This window comes from Gobio gobio (genome assembly GCF_949357685.1).
Source record: "Gobio gobio genome assembly, chromosome: 9".
NCBI classification, from domain to species: Eukaryota; Metazoa; Chordata; class Actinopteri; order Cypriniformes; family Gobionidae; genus Gobio; species Gobio gobio.
This window is the reverse complement of record NC_137115.1, coordinates 33363359-33382799: the sequence shown is the minus strand read 5'-3', so window position 1 is coordinate 33382799 and position 19441 is coordinate 33363359. Positions and strand designations below refer to the sequence as shown.

The following is a 19441-nucleotide window of genomic DNA, read 5'->3' as shown; positions in this document are numbered from 1 at the left end:
TAAACTCCATTAAAGTTCAAACTATAGCAGGACAAAGAAGGAGGAACTTACCTCAAATTTGAACCACTCAGAATTCCACTGAGGATTCAGGGACTTGGGGTACACATCCGTTTTAAATGTTGTGTTTCCGAACTTCACCTGTGGATCGAAACATTATAAGCGCTTATCTACAAAAATAATGATGTTCCTCAAAACTTGAGCTGGCTAAGGGGTGGCATTTTCTAATGTGCAGAGCAGACTGACTTCATTAACAGACTCAACTGACCTCCACGAAGGCATCTGTCAGATCGCTGGCACGGTCCATGACGGGCAGGTGCCGCCCTGCAACAATCTTCGCCTTTAACTTCCCCGGCATTTTTCCTCTAATCTTGTTATTTGAACACACATAAACACAAATATAATGTTTGCACACCGGATCAAGGCTGAACGGGAAAAAACCTGACCCATATCCATCCTTGAAACAGGTGACAACAACAGATGCTTTTGACAGATTAGAGGACGGACAGAAGGGCCAGGGACTACTAATGCAGATATATGGTGCGTTCAAGTCCTCCTGGGAAGTTTGTATTTACGAGGTGGGAAGTCGTGTTTATGTCGTCAAGTGTGTTCAAGTCACTTTAGTCACAGCAAGATGGTGGTGTACCTTCTCTTAATAAACTACACAAAAATAGCACAAAAAAAAGCAAGGTTTTTAAACTCTACTCCTTACAATGAAGAACAAAAATGTGGATCGGGTGTGTTTTGCTTTTGTTTTTAATTAATTTATGAAGCCACTGTAAACTTTTCCGTTACACATTATATTGTTATATTATAATGATATTATATTTTGTGCAGAGAATTAGCTCGTTTTGTTGTAAATAAAAAACACATAATAAATATTGTGGTATTCCGATACGTTTCTCACTGACACGCCCCCAATAGGTAAACATCCAACTCGTATTTACGACTTTGTGGTGGCCTTCATGTACGTTTAACTCGTTAATACGATCGACATGACTTGAACGCATCAAATTATATATACATATATATATATACATATATATATATATATATATAACTGCATGCACCTTGTTCATGTAAAATGCGGCAATAGCTTTAGTCATGTATAGTAAACATGTCATGATATCTTTTGAGAAAATAATTAAATTATACAGGTGTTTACCTCACAGTTAGCAGAATCGTCTCATGCACATTATTTTTACATAATCATTAGACGTAAAATAAGAACCCCAAAACCTTTTAGACATAAACCGCCAATACTTGTTACACAATTGATATGCATAGCTCTGTATGGTTCAGGCAGTAAACAGTTTAGCTGCATTCACATTGTCAATATATCACAGCAGTACCATATTAGACACAAAAGCATGCTTCTACAATGATCTGTGGATAAACTACTGAGACAGATGAGATTATTTTAGTGTTTTTGATCATGTCAGCTCACCAGAGTTTCACCTTAGCGGATCAATCTCTCCCTCGATCCTCGCGCCGATTGAAACGCTTCTTGTACCATGATTAGATCTCAGGAAGGTGCAGCGTCGATTCTGTGAAGCATTTTGGTCGCAATCATATCAAAATGTAGATGTTGTTTACACGGCTAATTTCAAACATGAAATCGTCTGTCAGATGCAACGGCTTGCGCAGAAACAGGCGCATCGCTCACGCACACGCAGGTGGGAGGGGCGGGCACGTCAGAGCACATCCGGGTCAAGGACATTGACGCCATTTGGGTCAGCTCGGTCAGATGTTTGCTGATTTGAATTTTTCATACAATTTTTTTTTTTTAAATCATACAATGTCTATTTTTACATCTTCACACTATCAAATAAGTGCACAAATAATAAGCATGAACTTTTCCCAATTGTCTAGAGTCTAGGATAAAAAAATCAGTCTAATCCCATTGCATTCAATTTTTTTTTTACAGTCTATGATTCATAGCCAAATCAGCCAGTGGAATGTGCAGCCAGGCCTGTTATTAGTCTACTACTATTAAACACTATCTGTTCAGATTTACATTTATATTTTCTGACTTATAACTATATAGTCAGATTTACATTTTTATGTTCAGATTTGTATATATATATATTTAGATTTACATTTATATATTTGTTGAACTTGACAAAATTAGATGCAAGTCAGATGCATGTCATGTTCGGAAGAGCAGATCTTAAAGTGACAGCAGCCTAATAAACCAGTTGCTGTGATGTCTGTCATTAATGTTAATCAAAGAACAAAGCTAACAGAGAAAATTGTAGATATAATAAGTATTAATCTATAGTTAATGTATTATTTATGCAGTGGAGACTGTTTCATAACTTTACTCAATTTCTGTACACAGGTAAATATGACATTTATTGGTAACACTTTACAATAAAGTTCATTAGTTAACATTAGTTAACTACATTAGTTAACATGAATTAATAATGAACTGCACTCATAAAGCATTTATCTTTGTTAATGTTAATTTCAACACTTACTAATGCATTATAAAAATCTTGCTAACATTAGTTAATGCACCGTGAACTGACATTAACAAACCATGAACAGCTGGATTTATAACGTTAACAAAAATGAACTAATGCTGAACAGAGGTGTTGTTCATGGTTAGTTCATGTTAACTAATGCATTAACTAATGTTAACTAATACAACCTTATTGTAAAGTGTTACCCATTTATTATAATGGGTTTATGTAAAGATTGTTTTAAGTTCACTTAAAATAAAAGTTGTTATTTTTGTATTCTTTAAAGGCTAACAAATGTTGAAATTAACATAGCCTTCAATTATACTGTAATGTTGAATGTCTATCATTAATGTTAAAAAAACAATTTCATAGACACATTAGTGATACTGTCTTTATTCATAAACAACAAGCATTACAACAAATATTTAAAAAATACTGTCTTTAAGTTGTTTCTACATTAATTTGGAGAGTAACTGTGAAATTATTACAATATAAAATTATTAAAAACTCTGATGATTCGTGATTAATCGGTTAATTTGTGTATCAATTGACAGCACATATATATATATATATATATATATATATATATATATATATATATATATATATATATATATATATATATATATATATATATATATATATATATATATATATATAAGTGCTGTCAGTCAAATAAAAAATATATATATATTTTATATAGCTTATGTAATTTATCATCCAAGATGATTAAAAATATATATATACTTTATAGACCAGAGCCTATTTTTAAACACTTTTATTGCTTTATAAAAATATACTACTTCCGAACACAAGTATATCAATTTTTTTTAAACTGTTACAGAGCTAGGCCTACCTCAGAAATGACCCGTGTCTAACAATAACTATTACATAAGCAAGCATTATGTTACATAAAATTCATACCTGACATATTGTCATCAAAGACTATTTTTATATGTATCAGTGCATTTGTTGGAATCATAGTTTGTGTCTGTGTGCTTCTGTCAATTCAGTATCTCGTAAATATCGGCTTAGTTTTAAATGAACCCTTGGATCAAAGGGTTTTTTCACCTCATTGAGCTGCCTTAGGTGGAAATGCGCTAATTTGAGCTCAAATATTCAAGGGGATGCATAAGAGATATTCCCGACACCCCAAGCTACTGAAAGTGTTGGCCTGTAGAGTTTGTCTGTCAGTCAGTGCCCTCGCTCTCCATATGGAAGGGTTACTGATACCACATACGTTTTTTCTCACTCAATCCAAAAGGACTTTTTGGTTAAAAAAAAAACAAAAGTAATTATAACACTAAGAATACACAGACCAAAAAAAACGAGTGTGCTGCTTCTTGACTTCTAATACACAACAAACTGCTTAAAAACAATAGGTGCTTAAAACACAGTGAGATAATATTTTATGTCCTGGGTTGGTGGGCAAATGGTGTTTAAAATTAGTATTTATGGAATTGAGGTTTTCTTGTTATAGTGAGCATTATGCTGATTGTTCTGACCTACGACTAATGGACGGAAATGCTTGCTTTATGCAATGTCTTGCTATTTGACTGTAATGTATTCGCACTAAAAAGGTGAAGAGTTAACGACCTGCCGTTTCCTGTAATTTTCAGATATGTCTGGATGTAGTCGAGGGACTTTTCCTTATACTTACTGTTCCTGTTTGATTTTGCAATTTCCCCCCTTTTAATAGGATGTGCCATTTTTTCTGCTATGTTGTATTAGAGATACAAATTATTTTAGTCGCATATAGCCTTTGAATTGCTTTGTCCTTGTGGCGTAGGACACACACACACACACACACAACCACACAACGCCCGTCTCTGATATGTTAAGGGAACAGCTGCCTATTCATTCTCATTCCTGTCTAGGGGAGCTAAAATTACATAGCTGGTGCCTGTCACACATAAAAACAATTGTCTCTGTCCTTTGTGCTTTCAGAAGCTGGTTTGACCCCACAGGCAACACCTCAGGTAACACACGTCTCTCTGTGTCAGCCACCACTTTTCTAGACATCTCTCAACACAGAGATTTATTTCGTTTCGTATTGTGATTGCAACTATTCATCATTGTTGATTTTTGGTATGTCTGATTTCACAGGTTTCACGATGGCAGACGAGTAAGTCCTTTTCATGCACTATTTTTTTTGTTAGCATGAACACACATCTTTGTATATGTATTTATTTAATACCATTATTATTGTCTTCTCATTTTCTCTTTGCAACCACCAACAAACGTACAATCTGCAGCGATGTAAGTAAATTGCCTATTGTATATGGAACTTTTCAGAGTGAAATTACATTAACATAGCCTTATTAGTTAACTTTTAAACATTAATTATATTATACAATCATTTTCTGATATGGACAGTGTGATTTGTACTACTTTGATTTTCTTTCATCAAAAGGCACCAGGTCCATTGGCCCCTCGGGGAGTACAAGCCAAGGTATTCACCAGCATATTCAACAGTATATTGTGATTATTATATTGTGACAAGCATTCATCTATACATTGTTGAATGACAGAACATAATGCATACAATTTGGGATTAAATTCACTTTAATCTCTTTATTTCCCCCCTTTTTTAGCCAAAATCGAAGATCTCTGCATCTCGAAAACTCTCCCTGAAGGTATGGTGTGTGTGTGTGTGTGGCCCAGGTAAACCCTATGTTATGGGGACAAATTGTCCCCACAATGATGGCAATATCCAAAATCCTTTGGACATTTTTTGTCCCCCATGAGGAAAAATCTATCAGACTAAATTATGTATTTGGAAAATGTAAAAATGTAGAAAGTTTTGATGGGTAGGTTTAAGAGTAGGGTTAGTGTAGGGAGATAGAATATACAGATTTTACATTATAAAATCAATATAAAGTTCCCATAAAACATGAAAACACAATGTGTGTGTGTGTGTGTGTGTGCGCATGTGTATTTTCTATATTTTGGGACTAAGCAAATGTGTGTGTGGTAAATATGTTGGTATGTTTTTTTCAAACCTACAGAATGTCTCTTTGTGTTCTGTTTTCTAAGATCCTTTTGCTCCAAAGAGCCATGGAGGAATTAGAACAGGAAACGCTCAATCGTGACGAGGAGAAGGTGAAATATCTGAGTGAGAAGCTTCCGCCTCTTCAAATAACCGGCCTCCAAATAGAGGAGTTGCAGGTTAGTGAAAGATACTCATTAATATATACAGTCACTCATCAACTAGTAAAACAGTGAGTTCAAATTATATATATATTATTTTTGAATATTTTAGTACTTATATTTATAATTATATTACCACACTGACTGAAATGATGGTTCTCATGAAGCTTAAATACACGATAGTTCGGATTTATTTATTTATATTTTTTCAGTGACCTCACAATTTGCATATTTTCTATTGTGTTATTAAGATTTGATGACTTTAATATACATATATATATATATTATATATTATATATATATATATATATATATATATATATATATATATATATATATATATATATATATATATATATATATATATATATATATATATATATATATATATATATATATATTTTAAATAGTAATAATTAAGAATGAGTATTTTTGCACATATCCAGAAACTGTGTCGACAACTTCATGCCAAAATCGACACAGTGGACGAGGAGAGATACGACTTTGAGGCCAAAGTCGTTAAAAACAACAAAGATGTGAGTATAAAGTAAAATGTAACTTTTTTAAACTCACACTAAATGTTTTGTAATGAACAGTGTGTGTGTGTGTGTGTGTGTGTGTGTGTGTAAAAGATCCATGAGCTGAAGCTGAAGGTGCAAGATTTAGGAGGGAAGTTTAAGAAACCTGCCCTGAGGAAGGTGCGTGTGTCTGCGGATGAGATGATGAGAGCGCTGCTGGGCTCCAAACACAAGGGCTCCATGGATCTCAGAGCCAACCTCAAATCTGTGAAGAAAGAAGACATTAAACAAGAGAAGGTACACACATACAGATAGTAGCATATTGTATAAAACTTTACATGTACAATAGGATTTTTGCATTACATTAATGGGGCAAATATGCTGAACTGCTGCAGACGTTTTTCATTTGAATTGTCCTGGACAGGTTTTTAGAGATTTGCCAGAATAAAGGAAACGTGTTTTCAGTTTCGGGACATAACTGCACACTGCATTTCTGTTTTGTTAGGTTATGTCGGCAGAGGTGGGCGACTGGCGTAAGAACGTTGAGGCCATGTCTGGAATGGAGGGCAGGAAGAAGATGTTTGATGCTGCTGGTGGAGGACAGTAACGGGAGTGTATATAAGAGTGTATAATTGTGTATATGTATGCGTGTGTGCATTTGTTTTTAGTGACTGGTAAAGTCAAAATTATGAAAATCTGAAATTAGCCACCAATAAAAAATAGTGTATAATACAAATCTCAAAAGAAAGCTTGTAACTATAAATATAATGTTTCATATGAATTATAAAAAAAATTTGATTAAGCTAATTATGTGTGATTCATTATGACAACAGACTGTGATGATATTTTGAACACACACTGGCGGGATAGAACTTCACGACCTTGTGTGACGGACAGTCACTTGCATATCAGGGCTGTGGTCAGGTCACAATCACCACTGACCGATGACAATTGACTCATTCAGAATATTCACACTGTGTGACTGACTGTGTGTTTGTGCTCAAGGACAAGAGAAGTGTCTCCGCCAGTGATTTATTTGGTCAACACCTGTCCGAGACTGACAATAGAGATGAGTTGTGGACATGTAATGTGGCCTGGTTTGGCAGGCATACTGTATCAACAACCGTGTGGAAAGAATAGTTTATCACCTCAAAATAGCATGACTATGTCAGGGATCGGCAAAGTTCCATAGTACTCTTATTATTCTTATCATGCACATTAAGTGACAACGGAACTAATTTTTTAGTGTCTATTTTTAATTCTTGTTATTCTTAGAGACGATTATCATTACATTTACATTAGTGTAATTTGGTCATGTTTTTTTTTATTATTTAAAAAAAATAAACAGAACACAAGGAATAGTATATTATAAAACGTACATAGTATAAGAGAATTTTTGCATTAATGGGGAAAACATTTATTTGGGGGTCAGTAAAAGCAGTAGTGATGTAAAATTGTATTTAAAATACTGTTTTCAATATATTTTAAAATGTAATTTATTCCAGTAATGGCAAAGCTGAATTTTCAACTTCATTACACCAGTCTTGAAGGAGTAGGTCACTTTTAAATGAAAATTACCACATGATTTACTCACCCTCAAGTCATCCTAGGTGTATAGACTTTCTTCTTTCCGATGAACACAATCAGAGTTATATTAATAAATATCCTGACGCTTCCAAGCTTTAGCAGTGATGGGGGTCCATTGAGTTTGAAGCTCAAAAAAAGTGCATCCATCCATCATAAAAGTAATCGCCATATGGCTCTGGGGGGTTAATAAAGGCCTTTGGAAGCGAATCAATGGAGTTTTGTAAGAAAAATATCCATATTTAAAACTGTATAAAGTAAATTATCTAGCTTCCGGCAGACTGCCTTCCATATTCAACTTATGCAGAAAGTGTTATGCCTCTCGCAATTCAAAACGTTTGCGCTACTTCGTGTTGCTTCATGCCAGATAAGCTTTATTCATAAGCTGAATACAGAAGGCGGTCTGCCGGAAGTAGCAAAATTTTCATTTTAAAGTGAACTACTAAGTGTCACATGATCCTTTATGGGCTAGTTGCATAAACATAGCCATTATGTTAAGAGCTATGACCAACTAGCAGTTAGTTAGGGGTAAGTTAGGTCTTACTTTTCAGTATCATATTAGACCATGAATCTACGTTTTTATGTAACTGACTTAGTAATGAACAGTCTTAAAAATTATGACTAAGACTTAGCAGTTTATGCAACCGGCCCCAGTGCTGTATTCTTGTGGAAACCATGATACATTTTTGTTCAGGATTCTTTGATGAATAGAAAGTTAAAAATAACACCACTTATTCTGAATAGACATTTTTGTAACCATGTGAAAAGTATTTACTAATCATAGGCTGTATAGTGTGTACTATGCAGTGTTAAAGGGTTAGTTCACCCAAAAATGAAAATAATGTAATTTATTACTCACCCTCATGCCGTTCCACACCCGTAAGACCTCCGTTCATCTTCAGAACACAAATGAAGATATTTTTGTTGAAATCCGAAGGCTCAGTGAGGCCTCCATAGGGAGCAAAGCAATTTACACTCTCAAGATCCATTAATGTACTAAAAACATATTTAAATCAGTCCATGTGAGTACAGTGGTTCAATATTAATATATTTATAATATATAATATATATGTATATTTTTGGTGCGCCAAAAAAACCCGAAATAACGACTTGTATAGTGATAACTGATTTCAAAACACTGATTCATGAAGATTCGAACCGTTATGAATCAGCGAGTCGAATCATGAAATCACTTGACTTTGTGGCTCCGAACCACTGAATCGACTCGCTGATTCGATACGCTCCGAAGCTTCATGAAGCAGTGTTTTGAAATCGGTTATCACTACATAAGTCGTTATTTAGGTTTATTATGAGGGTGAGTAATAAATGACATTATTTTCATTTTTTGGGGAACTAACCCTTTAATACTCTCACATTGAAATCAGACTACAAACCTCCTTTAAACATGTCAAAGTTTAAACAATTGAGTTAGATAAGAGTGTGTCTGTCTTTGTAGGCTATTTTGCACTAGTGTTGTTAGCTCAGCTGTTTGTAAACGTGAGAGTGCACGTATATAGAACTCCAAATAAATGCACAGATGTGAGCCTTAACTAAATATAACCAACGTATAAAATTAAAAGGCATTTGCAGAATTTAAACATGCTCAGATGGAAGCCAGTCTCCTGTACTCATTTGAACCCTTCACAAGCTCATACCAGCAGGTGGAGGGTATATATAACTTTCTAGATGCTCTGGAATTAGGTACTATTTAGGTATACGTTTACTATTCGAGCGTTCCTTGTTTTTTGTCCACAAGAAACGGAAGCTGCAATAGTCTTTTTCATAAACCCACCCGAGACTGAAAAAAGAAAATGGAGGGCGGGACTTGATTTTGTACATTGGTAATTGATTGGATTGATGAATGCTTGTGGCTTGAGTGACAGGTTGTCTTGCCCTCACGCAAGTAAACGCATAATCAGAAAAGATATGAGGGCATGTGAATTTAAAATAAGGATATTTTGATTTCACGGTGACTTCAACTGCAGTGTTTCATTTTAAGTGGCTAGCTTTACTTTTATAACTGGTTCAAATATTTTCCAAATTGTATAACTGAAATTTCAAATTCAATGCTGAATAAAGAGAAGTTTATCCAAGTGACCATTTAACAACTCTTTCCAACTGTGAGTGGAAAATTGTACTGTAGCTTAACTGCAGTTCAAGCATGTTAATTTTTTCTTTTTTTCCAAAACAAATGTACCTGCTTCCACTTTAAACAAATCATTTACATTTGCAGTATACTGAGAATCTAACTGTGGTACTGAGAAATGTTCTTCGAGGTCTTGGTCTAGTAATTTATTACAACAATGATGCACATTTAGTTGCAAACAGCTATTTTTGGAGTCTGGCACAACAGACAGGATTACATAACAGAAGAATCATGATAACGTGCCACATGTGTTGGACAGATAGAAGAACAAATATCAGTACGTTAATTTGGGCTATAATGAAGTGGGCTACGATATGTTAGTTAGACTATAGTCCGACAGTAGCGTAAAATAAGTAAAATAGACTATTTTACTAAGGCCAAAAACAGGTGCTGATATTGATCGTATACCAAATAAAACTCACCACCTGGCGAACTAAGCTTCGTCTGCTGTGCTAGAAGAAGAGCCTATTATAGACTCACCAATTCAGATACAGTTTAGCTTTTGTTTTAGCCCCTCCCTATGGTGTTGTCATGTCACCTTGGCAAAAAAACATTTGCGAAATGATTAAACATGTAAACTCAATGTCCCAGAAGCCTGGAATAACATCTGAGTCACAGGTCCACTATTCTTCCATGTAGGTTCGGAATCTGCTGGAAATAGGTGAGATCTTTCAGTCTCATGTAAGCCTACATGAATTCCTCAATGTCTTCGGGAAAGAAGATTTTTCTCTTCATCTTAAATGTTTTCAAATCTTCAAGATTACATATGGAAACACTGAGTCAGACGGTCATCTTGAGCATCAAAAGTTGGAGAAGAGGTCAGGCTGGTTTTCAGTGAACCCCAAACCACCAAGTTTTGGCAGAGGAAGATTTTTAAGAAGGGTAAAGTAAGAGTTGTTAAATTGCAGAAGCTGGACACCCCAGAAAGAAGAACATTAAGCTGATTCATATGATTTTCAGAAAGCATAATTCATAGAGGTTCTTTACCAGGTTTAAAATGTTGGAGAAGCAAAGGCTGAGCTTGTGTAATTATGTTTTTCATAGAAAGCCACTGGTGAGAACAAATGCAAGTCAGAATCTACATCCAGGAGCTGTGAATATTATAGGGCACATCTAAATCACCTTAATGTGATTCAACAAATAAACTCTGAATGCTGAATCAGCAAATCCTGCATTCCATCAATAACTAGGAGCAGCAAAACCAAGGGAAAAAGGCTGCAATCCTTTCATTTGAAAAACAAAGCAATGTTAATAGCCTGTGATGAATCTTCTTGGTTTTGTTTTAAAATATCAGGTAGTTACATTTTCTCCCCAAGCTTCTATGCTGTATTACGGAGCCCCTAAAGGGACATGGTCATGGGAAAAATATGAGTTGGGAGGAAAAAATATTTTAATGCAAGCATTCTCTTGTAATAGGTTTGCGTTCCCCGATAAACTTGGTGTTCGATCGCCTGTGTTACCCTGAGAAACTGTTCCCAAAAGCATTTTCATGATTGATTTTCATTAATCAGATCTCAATGGCCTCGCCCCATATTTTGTTATTTCAAATGGTAAAAAGCATTTAAAAAGACACCACCTAAAAATGTATATTTTGTCATTATTCACTCACCCTCATGTTGTTCCAATCCAAATACTCCTTTAAATCTTGTAACAAAAGGCACATAACTCTCTAAAATTGTGTTGAAGGTTCTTCATCCTCACTGAAATTTCACTGCCAATCACAAACATGACTCCACTTTTCATCTTCCAGAGTGAAGATGGATGACTGAACAATTGATAAAATTGGTCGTAAATACAACACCTCAAAAAAACAGAAACCTGAAGAAAAAAAAAACATTTTATTTTAAGGTTGTTGGTGATCTGCATAAACGAGTCATTTTTACTTGCCTTCCTACAAGAAGATCTTTCATATAAAAAAATATGGAACAAAATATTATTAATTATAAAAAAACACTGACACTATTGACTGTCAGATCTACAATGCAGTACATCCGTTTTTTTGTTTTGTTTTGTCTTTACAAAAATACCATCAAGAAAAGGGAAAAAAGAAATAAAGAAAAGAAAACAAGCAAGGCAGTGACATTTAGAGCATGTCTAACCATTGAAAAGAATCTCTGGAAAAACAGCACCAAATCCCCACAGAAAACAGAGTGTACAGTAGATATTTCCATCTGATTTCCTCAAAATGAAACGCAGCATGAGGCACTTATAGGTGAGCATGTCTTATGTCAGCTTTCACTGGGCAGTAATTTATCAGAATACAAAGGTAAATCAAACAAGAACCCCTATCGTCAAAACTAAAAACCATATCACTGTATTTATTTGTGTTTGATAAATACAAGGATCTAATTTGTTTGAAGTAATACTGTACAGGATTGAATCAGAATCAACATGAGCCAGGTTTAATGGCTGGAATGTGTCATAAAAACGGCCTGCTTAGGCATGGAACTCAGGAAAATCCCTTTCTTTTGTACAGAAAAATGGTATTTTCATCTTCAAAACACCTTGAATTTCACAAAAAAAAGGGCAAATAAATATCACAAAACAGCCATTTCTTACCCCATACCTCTCCCCTCAATAATGACATTTTGCATAAAGAAAAGTTCTCCCTTCAATGAAGGTACTGTGACAGTATGTTTAATGACAATTAAGCACATCTGTACTAAAAATTCTCATGAATAGAATCGATTTTGTAAAATTGTCATTTTCCTGTACTGTATGAATTACATTTAAATCAGAAAAAAATTGATGTATGCAGCCTTTCAATTTAATAAGATTTATTTTTTTATTTTATTTTTGCGTTACAGTAATGAGATTTTGGGAGTAAAATGTGCTTAAATTTAAAACAAATTTATTATTTATTTTGTATTTTGGGGACGAAATATGGCGCAGACGTGTTCTTGACAGGCTTTATGTGATTGACCTGAAAATGGAACAGCATTTATAACTTGAATGCATTCGCTATTTAAAAAAACACGCCCTTTGCCTCTGGGAATATTGCACATTTCTTTGCTTTTGGCCACATATTCTTTCACTCCCTAAGAGGTCACACAGTATAACACATAATAACAGTGTGCAAAGTCAAACCCCTCACCCAAGACACTCCTCTACCTGAATAAATACACATTTTCTCAGTATATACATCTCACTGAACGTCACATTTCTGTCTGTCAGAACAGAATACTTCGCCAGACGCAACTGAAGGCATATTATTGACCTGGAAGTGATGACAACACCAATGTGATGCTGAAACCATCAATGACCTGGGAATGTTCCTTTAGCTCAGTTTACAGTTTTTTTTTTCCTTGACAGTGTAGTTGGCAGTAGAGAAACATTTCAACTCTGGAAATGATCCCTTAGCAGCTGGAGATGTCGCATAACTCATCTTCAAACAAACATCACAGACATCCTTTTCCTGAGTCTCTGTTTGTTTCCACAAATTTTCACCTCAAAATCACCTTCAGTCAGATGCGACCTGGAACGCACATCTAGATTGTCCTGAGGTTCACCAAAAGTTTAAAGTGCCGTGGTAACAGTTGCTCAGCAGTGGTGAGACTGTTGACTCGGTTACGTGTTGCGCAGCGTCTGGCGATTCCACATTCCACGCTTTGAGTGAAAGTAATGGAAGAAGTTCCTCAGGTAGAGACGCTCCACCTCCAGCCCACCCTGAAGGATCCTTGAGACCACAGATAACACAAGACAGTTCACACACCAAATAATGTTTGTTTAACATTAAGGATGCACTGATATTATATTTCTGTCTGACATGACAAGCTGAATTATTTTCATGTTATAGGTAATAACGATAAATAGCCAATATTAATACTATAGGAAAAGCATGGCAAGTTTATGTACATAGCACATTCCATGCATGACGGTAATTCAAAGTGCTTTATATAAATATAGAAATGTATTATAATAATAATAAAAAATACATTTCTCATGTAATCTTCAAATCAATATAGAAACAACAAAGACTGTAGCCTATATTTTAAATATTTGTTTAATGGCATCTTTTTTCACCGACCACCTAGGCTCTATGAAATTACCCCCCCTCCATTTCTCAATGCATTCAGCATTACAGTCTAATCGCAAGCTATAATTTATGTTTATTTATTAACATTTATGAGTAATATTTAAATAATACAAAACTTTTAATTTAAAGCTGCTGTCCGTAACTTTTTTTGTGTTCAAGATTTACAAAAATTATATAATGAGAATGTACAACATGAATCCATTTTCCAAACCGTGTTTTTGTCTTACCCTGAATCATTATGGTACACTTATAATAAGTGTTTATATTGGGACTATTTCAGACCGGTCTGGTAGGAACCGCTGCGGAGGAGCACATTCCCTGCGTGACTAGCTATAGACATAAACAGAGAGAAGTAGCTCCGGCTGCAATGTTCTTCCGCAAGACGCTTGCAGTTCTGTTTACTAACCACTAGACTAGAGCGCCAAAAGTTATGGACTGCAGCTTTAAGTGGACTTAACACAACCTTACATAAACCCATTATAATAAATGCCACATTTACCTGTGGCCTTCAATATATATCAGGGCTCTATTTTTTTTCTATTGGCCCAGTCAGACCAGTTCAGATTTTTAATTGCCCTGTCAAAATGCACAAAAAGTTATTGTTTTCATTGTTTTTGACCCATGTAACCGTGTAAACAGTGCTTTAAGATTTTCAGATAGGTCTAACAGATAGGAAATATACAGAAATTGAATAAAGTTATCAAACACTTCAGTCTTCACAGCATAAATTATACATTAAATGTAGGTTAATCTTATTAAAGCTACAAATGTTATTTAGTCTTTTGTTCTTTGATTTACATTAATGAGTTTAATAGGATGCTGGCACTTTAAGACCTGACACACATGACGCGGATCTGATGCACATTATCCTCTTTTCTCTTTACGTTCATTTAAGACTTATTGGCATAATTTTGTGGTTTGGTCATGCAAACGCTGTCTGAAGCGGCTTTCTGTGCGCATGAGCGTCACAGAGACAGGAGATTGACAGACGCGTGCGCGCCAGATTTTTTTTTAGTGCGTACGTTAACGCATTAATTTTGACAGCACTAAACGTGTATATATATACACATACCATGCATGCATCACTATTAAAAAAAACATGAAAATCAGCCAGACATCTGCAGTCCGATCTGCTTTGTGATTACGGTTTGTATTAGTGTGATATTAGTCTATTGTCTCACGACTGACCTGTCCAGTAGTTCCCAGTCCTCTCCGCCCCAGCGGTCAGTGAATTCTTTGGTGTTCATGCCCCCAATAGAGTCCAGGTCTGATTTATAAATGCCCAGAAGTCCAAAGCCATTGACCTCCCAGTAACCTGCACATTAAACACACGCACTGTGTATTTGGTATGCAGTGGTTCTGCTGTGAATTTAAACATCTACATTACTGTTCAAAAGTTTGGGGTCTTTTGAAAAAAAAGAAGGAAAAAAAAGACAGTAAAGTATATAAATGTTACAAAACATTAAAATAAATGCTGTTCTTTTGAATTTTCTATTCATCTTTCAATAAGTTACCACAAAACTATTAAGCAGCACAACAGTTTTCAACATTGATAATAAGAAATGTTTCTTGAGAAGGCAAATCAGCATATTAGAATGATTTCTGAAGGATCATGTGACAATGAAGACTGGAGTAATGATGCTGAAAATTCAGCTTTACATCACAGGAATAAATAAAACGTACTAAAATAGAAAACTGTTATTGTGTATTGTAACAATTACAATACTCCTGTTTTTAATGCTAAATGCACATAAATGCAGCCTTGTTGACTTCTTCAAATATATTAGACTTCAAGACCCCAAACTTTTTAAAGGTAATATATTTGTTAAAGTACAGTATACATCTCTCAGATGTATTTGACAGTGTTATTAGGTCATCTCATGTTTGTAAAGACTGTACCATCAGGTTCCAGAGGTGTAGCGCCACAGTTCAGTCTCATGACTATAGGAGCGAAGGCCATGTGGCTCTCCACACAGTGCTTTCTCACAGTGTCGATGAAGCCAGGAGGAAAATGGATGTGCAGATCACAAAGAAACACAATGCTGTGATCATCCTGACAGAGAGAGAGACCTTAATTGAGTGACATCCATCAGCTTGCATTAGCGATGATCAGGCTTTCATGGCATGTTTTGAACACAAGTTTTAGAAATTCAAGCATATTTTGTGCATGTGTGGTGCGTGTGAGTGATAGTGTGTCTTTAACTTACAGTAATGAGGTCAATTCCTGCCTGCAGTCCTGCTGATCTCTCAAAGTTTCCACTCAGCCTGAGGTACTGATACCTGAAATGGAGGACACACAATAGGAAGTCTGAGGTTTCATTTTACAAGGTTTGTACTAGTACATGAATCATCAAAACAGTGTCTTTAAGGGGATAGTTGGCCCAAAAATGAACATTTTATCATTACTTACTTACCCTCAAGTTGTTCCAAACCTGTATGAGTTTCTTTCTTCTGAACACAAAAGAAGATATTTTAAAGGATGTTGGTAACAAGACAGCTGTAGGTCAATGACTTCCATAGTAGGACAAAAAATACTATGGAAGTCAATGGTTGCCGTCAACTGTCTGGTTACCAAACATTTTTTTAAATATCTTTTTTTGTGTTCAACAGAAGAAAGTAAGTCACACAGGTTTGGAACAACTTGAGGGCGAGTATGTTCATTTTTGGGTGAACTATCCCTTTAACACGGTTTTAGAAGAACCATGCAAAATAATAATAAATAATAATATGATAGTTACAGAAGCATGAGATGACATATGATCAAGGGATCAAACTCATAAAGTTCAGGGGATCACTATTTTTAAACCTGCAAATGTACCTGGGTAAATAAGAGTTTAGTAGTGCTTTTTCTATGTTCATATCAGTGCTTTCATAGTCAGTAATTATGACGTTGAAGTTCTGATCTCCAGTGGTGCGGTATAACTCCTCCATGTCAGAAATAAACTGCTGTACCCAACGGGCCTGGTTCTTCACTGCAGACACACAAACACAGACAGTGTCTTGTTAAGATATTTCATGCAACAGAAATTAAACGTGCACAGAACCCAGCCAACACGGAGCATCCCCTCAAAATTATGGTCAGTTTATGGTAAAAAATGTTGCAGAGAGGTTTTTAGTATATAAATATATACTAAAACAATAAATAAATATACATAGATTTTCTATGGGGTTAAGGTCAGGCGAGTTTGCTGGCCAATTAAAAATAGGGAGACCATGGTCCTTAAACCAGGTACTGGTTGCTTTGGCACTGTGTGCAGGTGCCAAGTCCTGTTGGAAAATGAAATCTGCATCTCCATAAAGTTGGTCAGAAGCAGGAAGCAAGTACTCTAAAACTTCCTGGTATACGGCTGCCTTGACCTTGGGCCTCAGAAAACACAGTGGACCAACACCAGCAGATGACATGGCACCCCAAACCATCACTGACTGTGGAAACTTTACACTGGACCTCAAGCAACATGGATTGTGTGCCTCTCCTCTCTTCCTCCAAACTCTGGCACCCTGATTTCCAAAGGAAATGCAAAATTTACTTTCATCAGAGAACATAACTTTGGACCACTCAGCAGCAGTCCAGTCCTTTTTGTCTTTAGCCCAGGCGAGACACTTGTTGTTCAAGAGTGGCTTGACACAAGGAATGCGACAGCGGAAACCCATGTCTTGCATACGTCTGTGCGTAGTGGTTCTTGAAGCACTGACTCCAGCTGCAGTCCACTCTTTGTGAATCTCCCCCACATTTTTGAATGGGTTTTGTTTCACAATCCTCTCCAGGATGCGGTTATCCCTATTGCTTGTACACTTTTTTCCCTTCCCTTCGCCTCTCTATTAATGTGCTTGGACACAGAGCTCTGTGAACAGCCAGCCTCTTTTGCAATGACCTTTTGCGTCTTGCCCTCCTTGTGCAAGGTGTTAATGGTCGTCTTTTGGACAACTTTCAAGTCAGCAGTTTTCCCCATGATTGTGTAGCCTATAGATCTAGACTGAGAGACCATTTAAAGGCCTAAGGTTTTGAGTTAATTAGCTGATTAGAGTGTGGCACCAGGTGTCTTCAATATTGAAACTTTTCACAATATTCTAATTTTCTGAGATACTGAATTTGGGATTTTCCTTAGTTGTCAGTTATAATCATCAATATTAAAAGAAATAAACATTTGAAATATATCAGACACACAGACTGATATATTTCAAATGTTTATTTCTTTAAATTTTTTATGAATGCATATAATATACAAGTTTCACTTTTTGAATGGAATTAGTGAAATAAATCAACTTTTTGATGATATTATAATTATATGACCAGCACCTGTATGTATGTATGTATGTATGTATGTATGTATATATGTATATATATATATATATGTATATATATATATATATATATATATATATATATATATATATATATATATATATATATATATATATATATATATATATATATATATATATATATATATATATATATATATATATATATATATATATATATATATATATATATATATATATATTAATTATTATATATATTTGGATTGTGCCAGTAAATGACCAGCACAACCCATCTTTCTTAGTAAGAAAGTGTCTTGCATAAAATTCTTCTCTATATGAGAGAGTTTTACCTGGGATGATGAAGTGGACAGTAGCAGTCGGGTTCCAGGAGAAGCTATATGGATTGCAAAGCTGAAGTTCTGCATCCTGCACCTTTTGTTTATTTTGAGAACCCCATTCTTCTTTCCTTTTCACAAAGATGTACTGAACCAGGCGCAGATGGTTTCCTGAAGCCTCCAGCAGGTCCAGTTCCAGTAGATATCTACTGCCCCGATTATAATCAGGCTTCTTCTCAATGTTCACAATACGATCTAGGGAGAACTGCCTACAAACAGACACACACCAAATTATAATAATAATACATTTTATTTATAAAGCACTTTACATTTTAAAGAAAATTTGTGCTACAAGTGCTACAAAAGTGAGGAAAAATAATAATAATAAAGCAGTTAGAGCAATTAAGAATTAAGTTAAAATCAGTTTCCAACTAAAATTAACACAAATGTAAACACTAAAAAAATAAAAAAAATAAACATTGAAACACTTTCTAAATAAATTATGTCTGATATCAATCAAAATGTTTAGAATGGCATATTATACTCATACTATTGTTACTGTGCAGAGATTTTCTATATGTATGCAATATTATAGGACGGAGCATACTGTGTGACATACTGTATTTCATAATGCAATGCACTTGACTTGATCTTCCAATTTCTATTATGGCAAATTAACCAGAAATTATATGAGCTAATATTTTTGATGTTGTGTTTGATCAGAATGCCAAAAGATCACAAACATACTGTATATTGCATACAATTTTAAATGCTAAACAATTAAATAATAGAAAGAAATGATATACAGTATATCGTACAGTTCAAAAGTTTGGCTTTTTTTGTGTGAATTTTTTATGTTTTTGGAAGAAGTCTCTTATGCTCATTGCTCACCAAGGCTGCAATTATTTGAACAAAAATACAGCAAAACAGTAATATCGAGAAATTGT

At 35.0% G+C, this 19441-nt stretch overlaps 3 protein-coding genes across 34 annotated transcripts in view; 1 reads left to right on the top strand and 2 right to left on the bottom strand.

Annotated features, from left to right (window-relative positions):
• Positions 1-1688, bottom strand: part of c2cd5 (C2 calcium dependent domain containing 5) — a 54991-nt gene extending 53303 nt beyond the window's left edge. For 27 of the 31 annotated variants that reach the window (XM_079824775.1, XM_079824783.1, XM_079824782.1 and 24 more), the window contains exons 1-3: positions 1445-1671; positions 266-367; positions 52-138 (exon numbers count right to left, since the gene is read on the bottom strand). In XM_079824775.1, coding sequence (XP_079680901.1) covers positions 52-138; positions 266-355 — 177 coding nt within the window. In that variant the 5' untranslated portion in view covers positions 356-367; positions 1445-1671. Of the gene's footprint in view, positions 1-51; positions 139-265; positions 368-1444 lie in introns of all 31 variants that reach the window. The other 4 variants (XM_079824776.1, XM_079824787.1, XM_079824771.1 and 1 more) reach the window with 4 other exon arrangements.
• Positions 1689-4380: 2692 nt separating this feature from the next.
• tnni1c (troponin I, skeletal, slow c) lies at positions 4381-6935 on the top strand. 2 transcript variants are annotated; one of them, XM_079825263.1, is made up of 7 exons: positions 4381-4458; positions 4876-4914; positions 5057-5098; positions 5499-5630; positions 6059-6148; positions 6245-6427; positions 6636-6935. In XM_079825263.1, exons 4-7 carry the CDS (start codon positions 5520-5522, stop codon positions 6735-6737), a joined length of 486 nt encoding a protein of 161 aa, XP_079681389.1. In that variant the 5' UTR covers positions 4381-4458; positions 4876-4914; positions 5057-5098; positions 5499-5519; the 3' UTR covers positions 6738-6935. The 2 variants fall into 2 exon arrangements, with proteins under 2 accessions (XP_079681389.1, XP_079681390.1); XM_079825264.1 differs by lacking the exon at positions 4381-4458 and having other exon boundaries at positions 4882-4914.
• A 4743-nt stretch (positions 6936-11678) lies between these two features.
• The window catches only part of b4galnt3b (beta-1,4-N-acetyl-galactosaminyl transferase 3b), a 35297-nt gene continuing 27534 nt past the window's right edge, over positions 11679-19441 (bottom strand). The window contains exons 15-20 of the mRNA XM_079824765.1: positions 18510-18763; positions 16715-16868; positions 16104-16176; positions 15796-15949; positions 15085-15211; positions 11679-13536 (exon numbers count right to left, since the gene is read on the bottom strand). Coding sequence (XP_079680891.1) covers positions 13428-13536; positions 15085-15211; positions 15796-15949; positions 16104-16176; positions 16715-16868; positions 18510-18763 — 871 coding nt within the window. The 3' untranslated portion in view covers positions 11679-13427. The remainder of the gene's footprint in view (positions 13537-15084; positions 15212-15795; positions 15950-16103; positions 16177-16714; positions 16869-18509; positions 18764-19441) is intronic.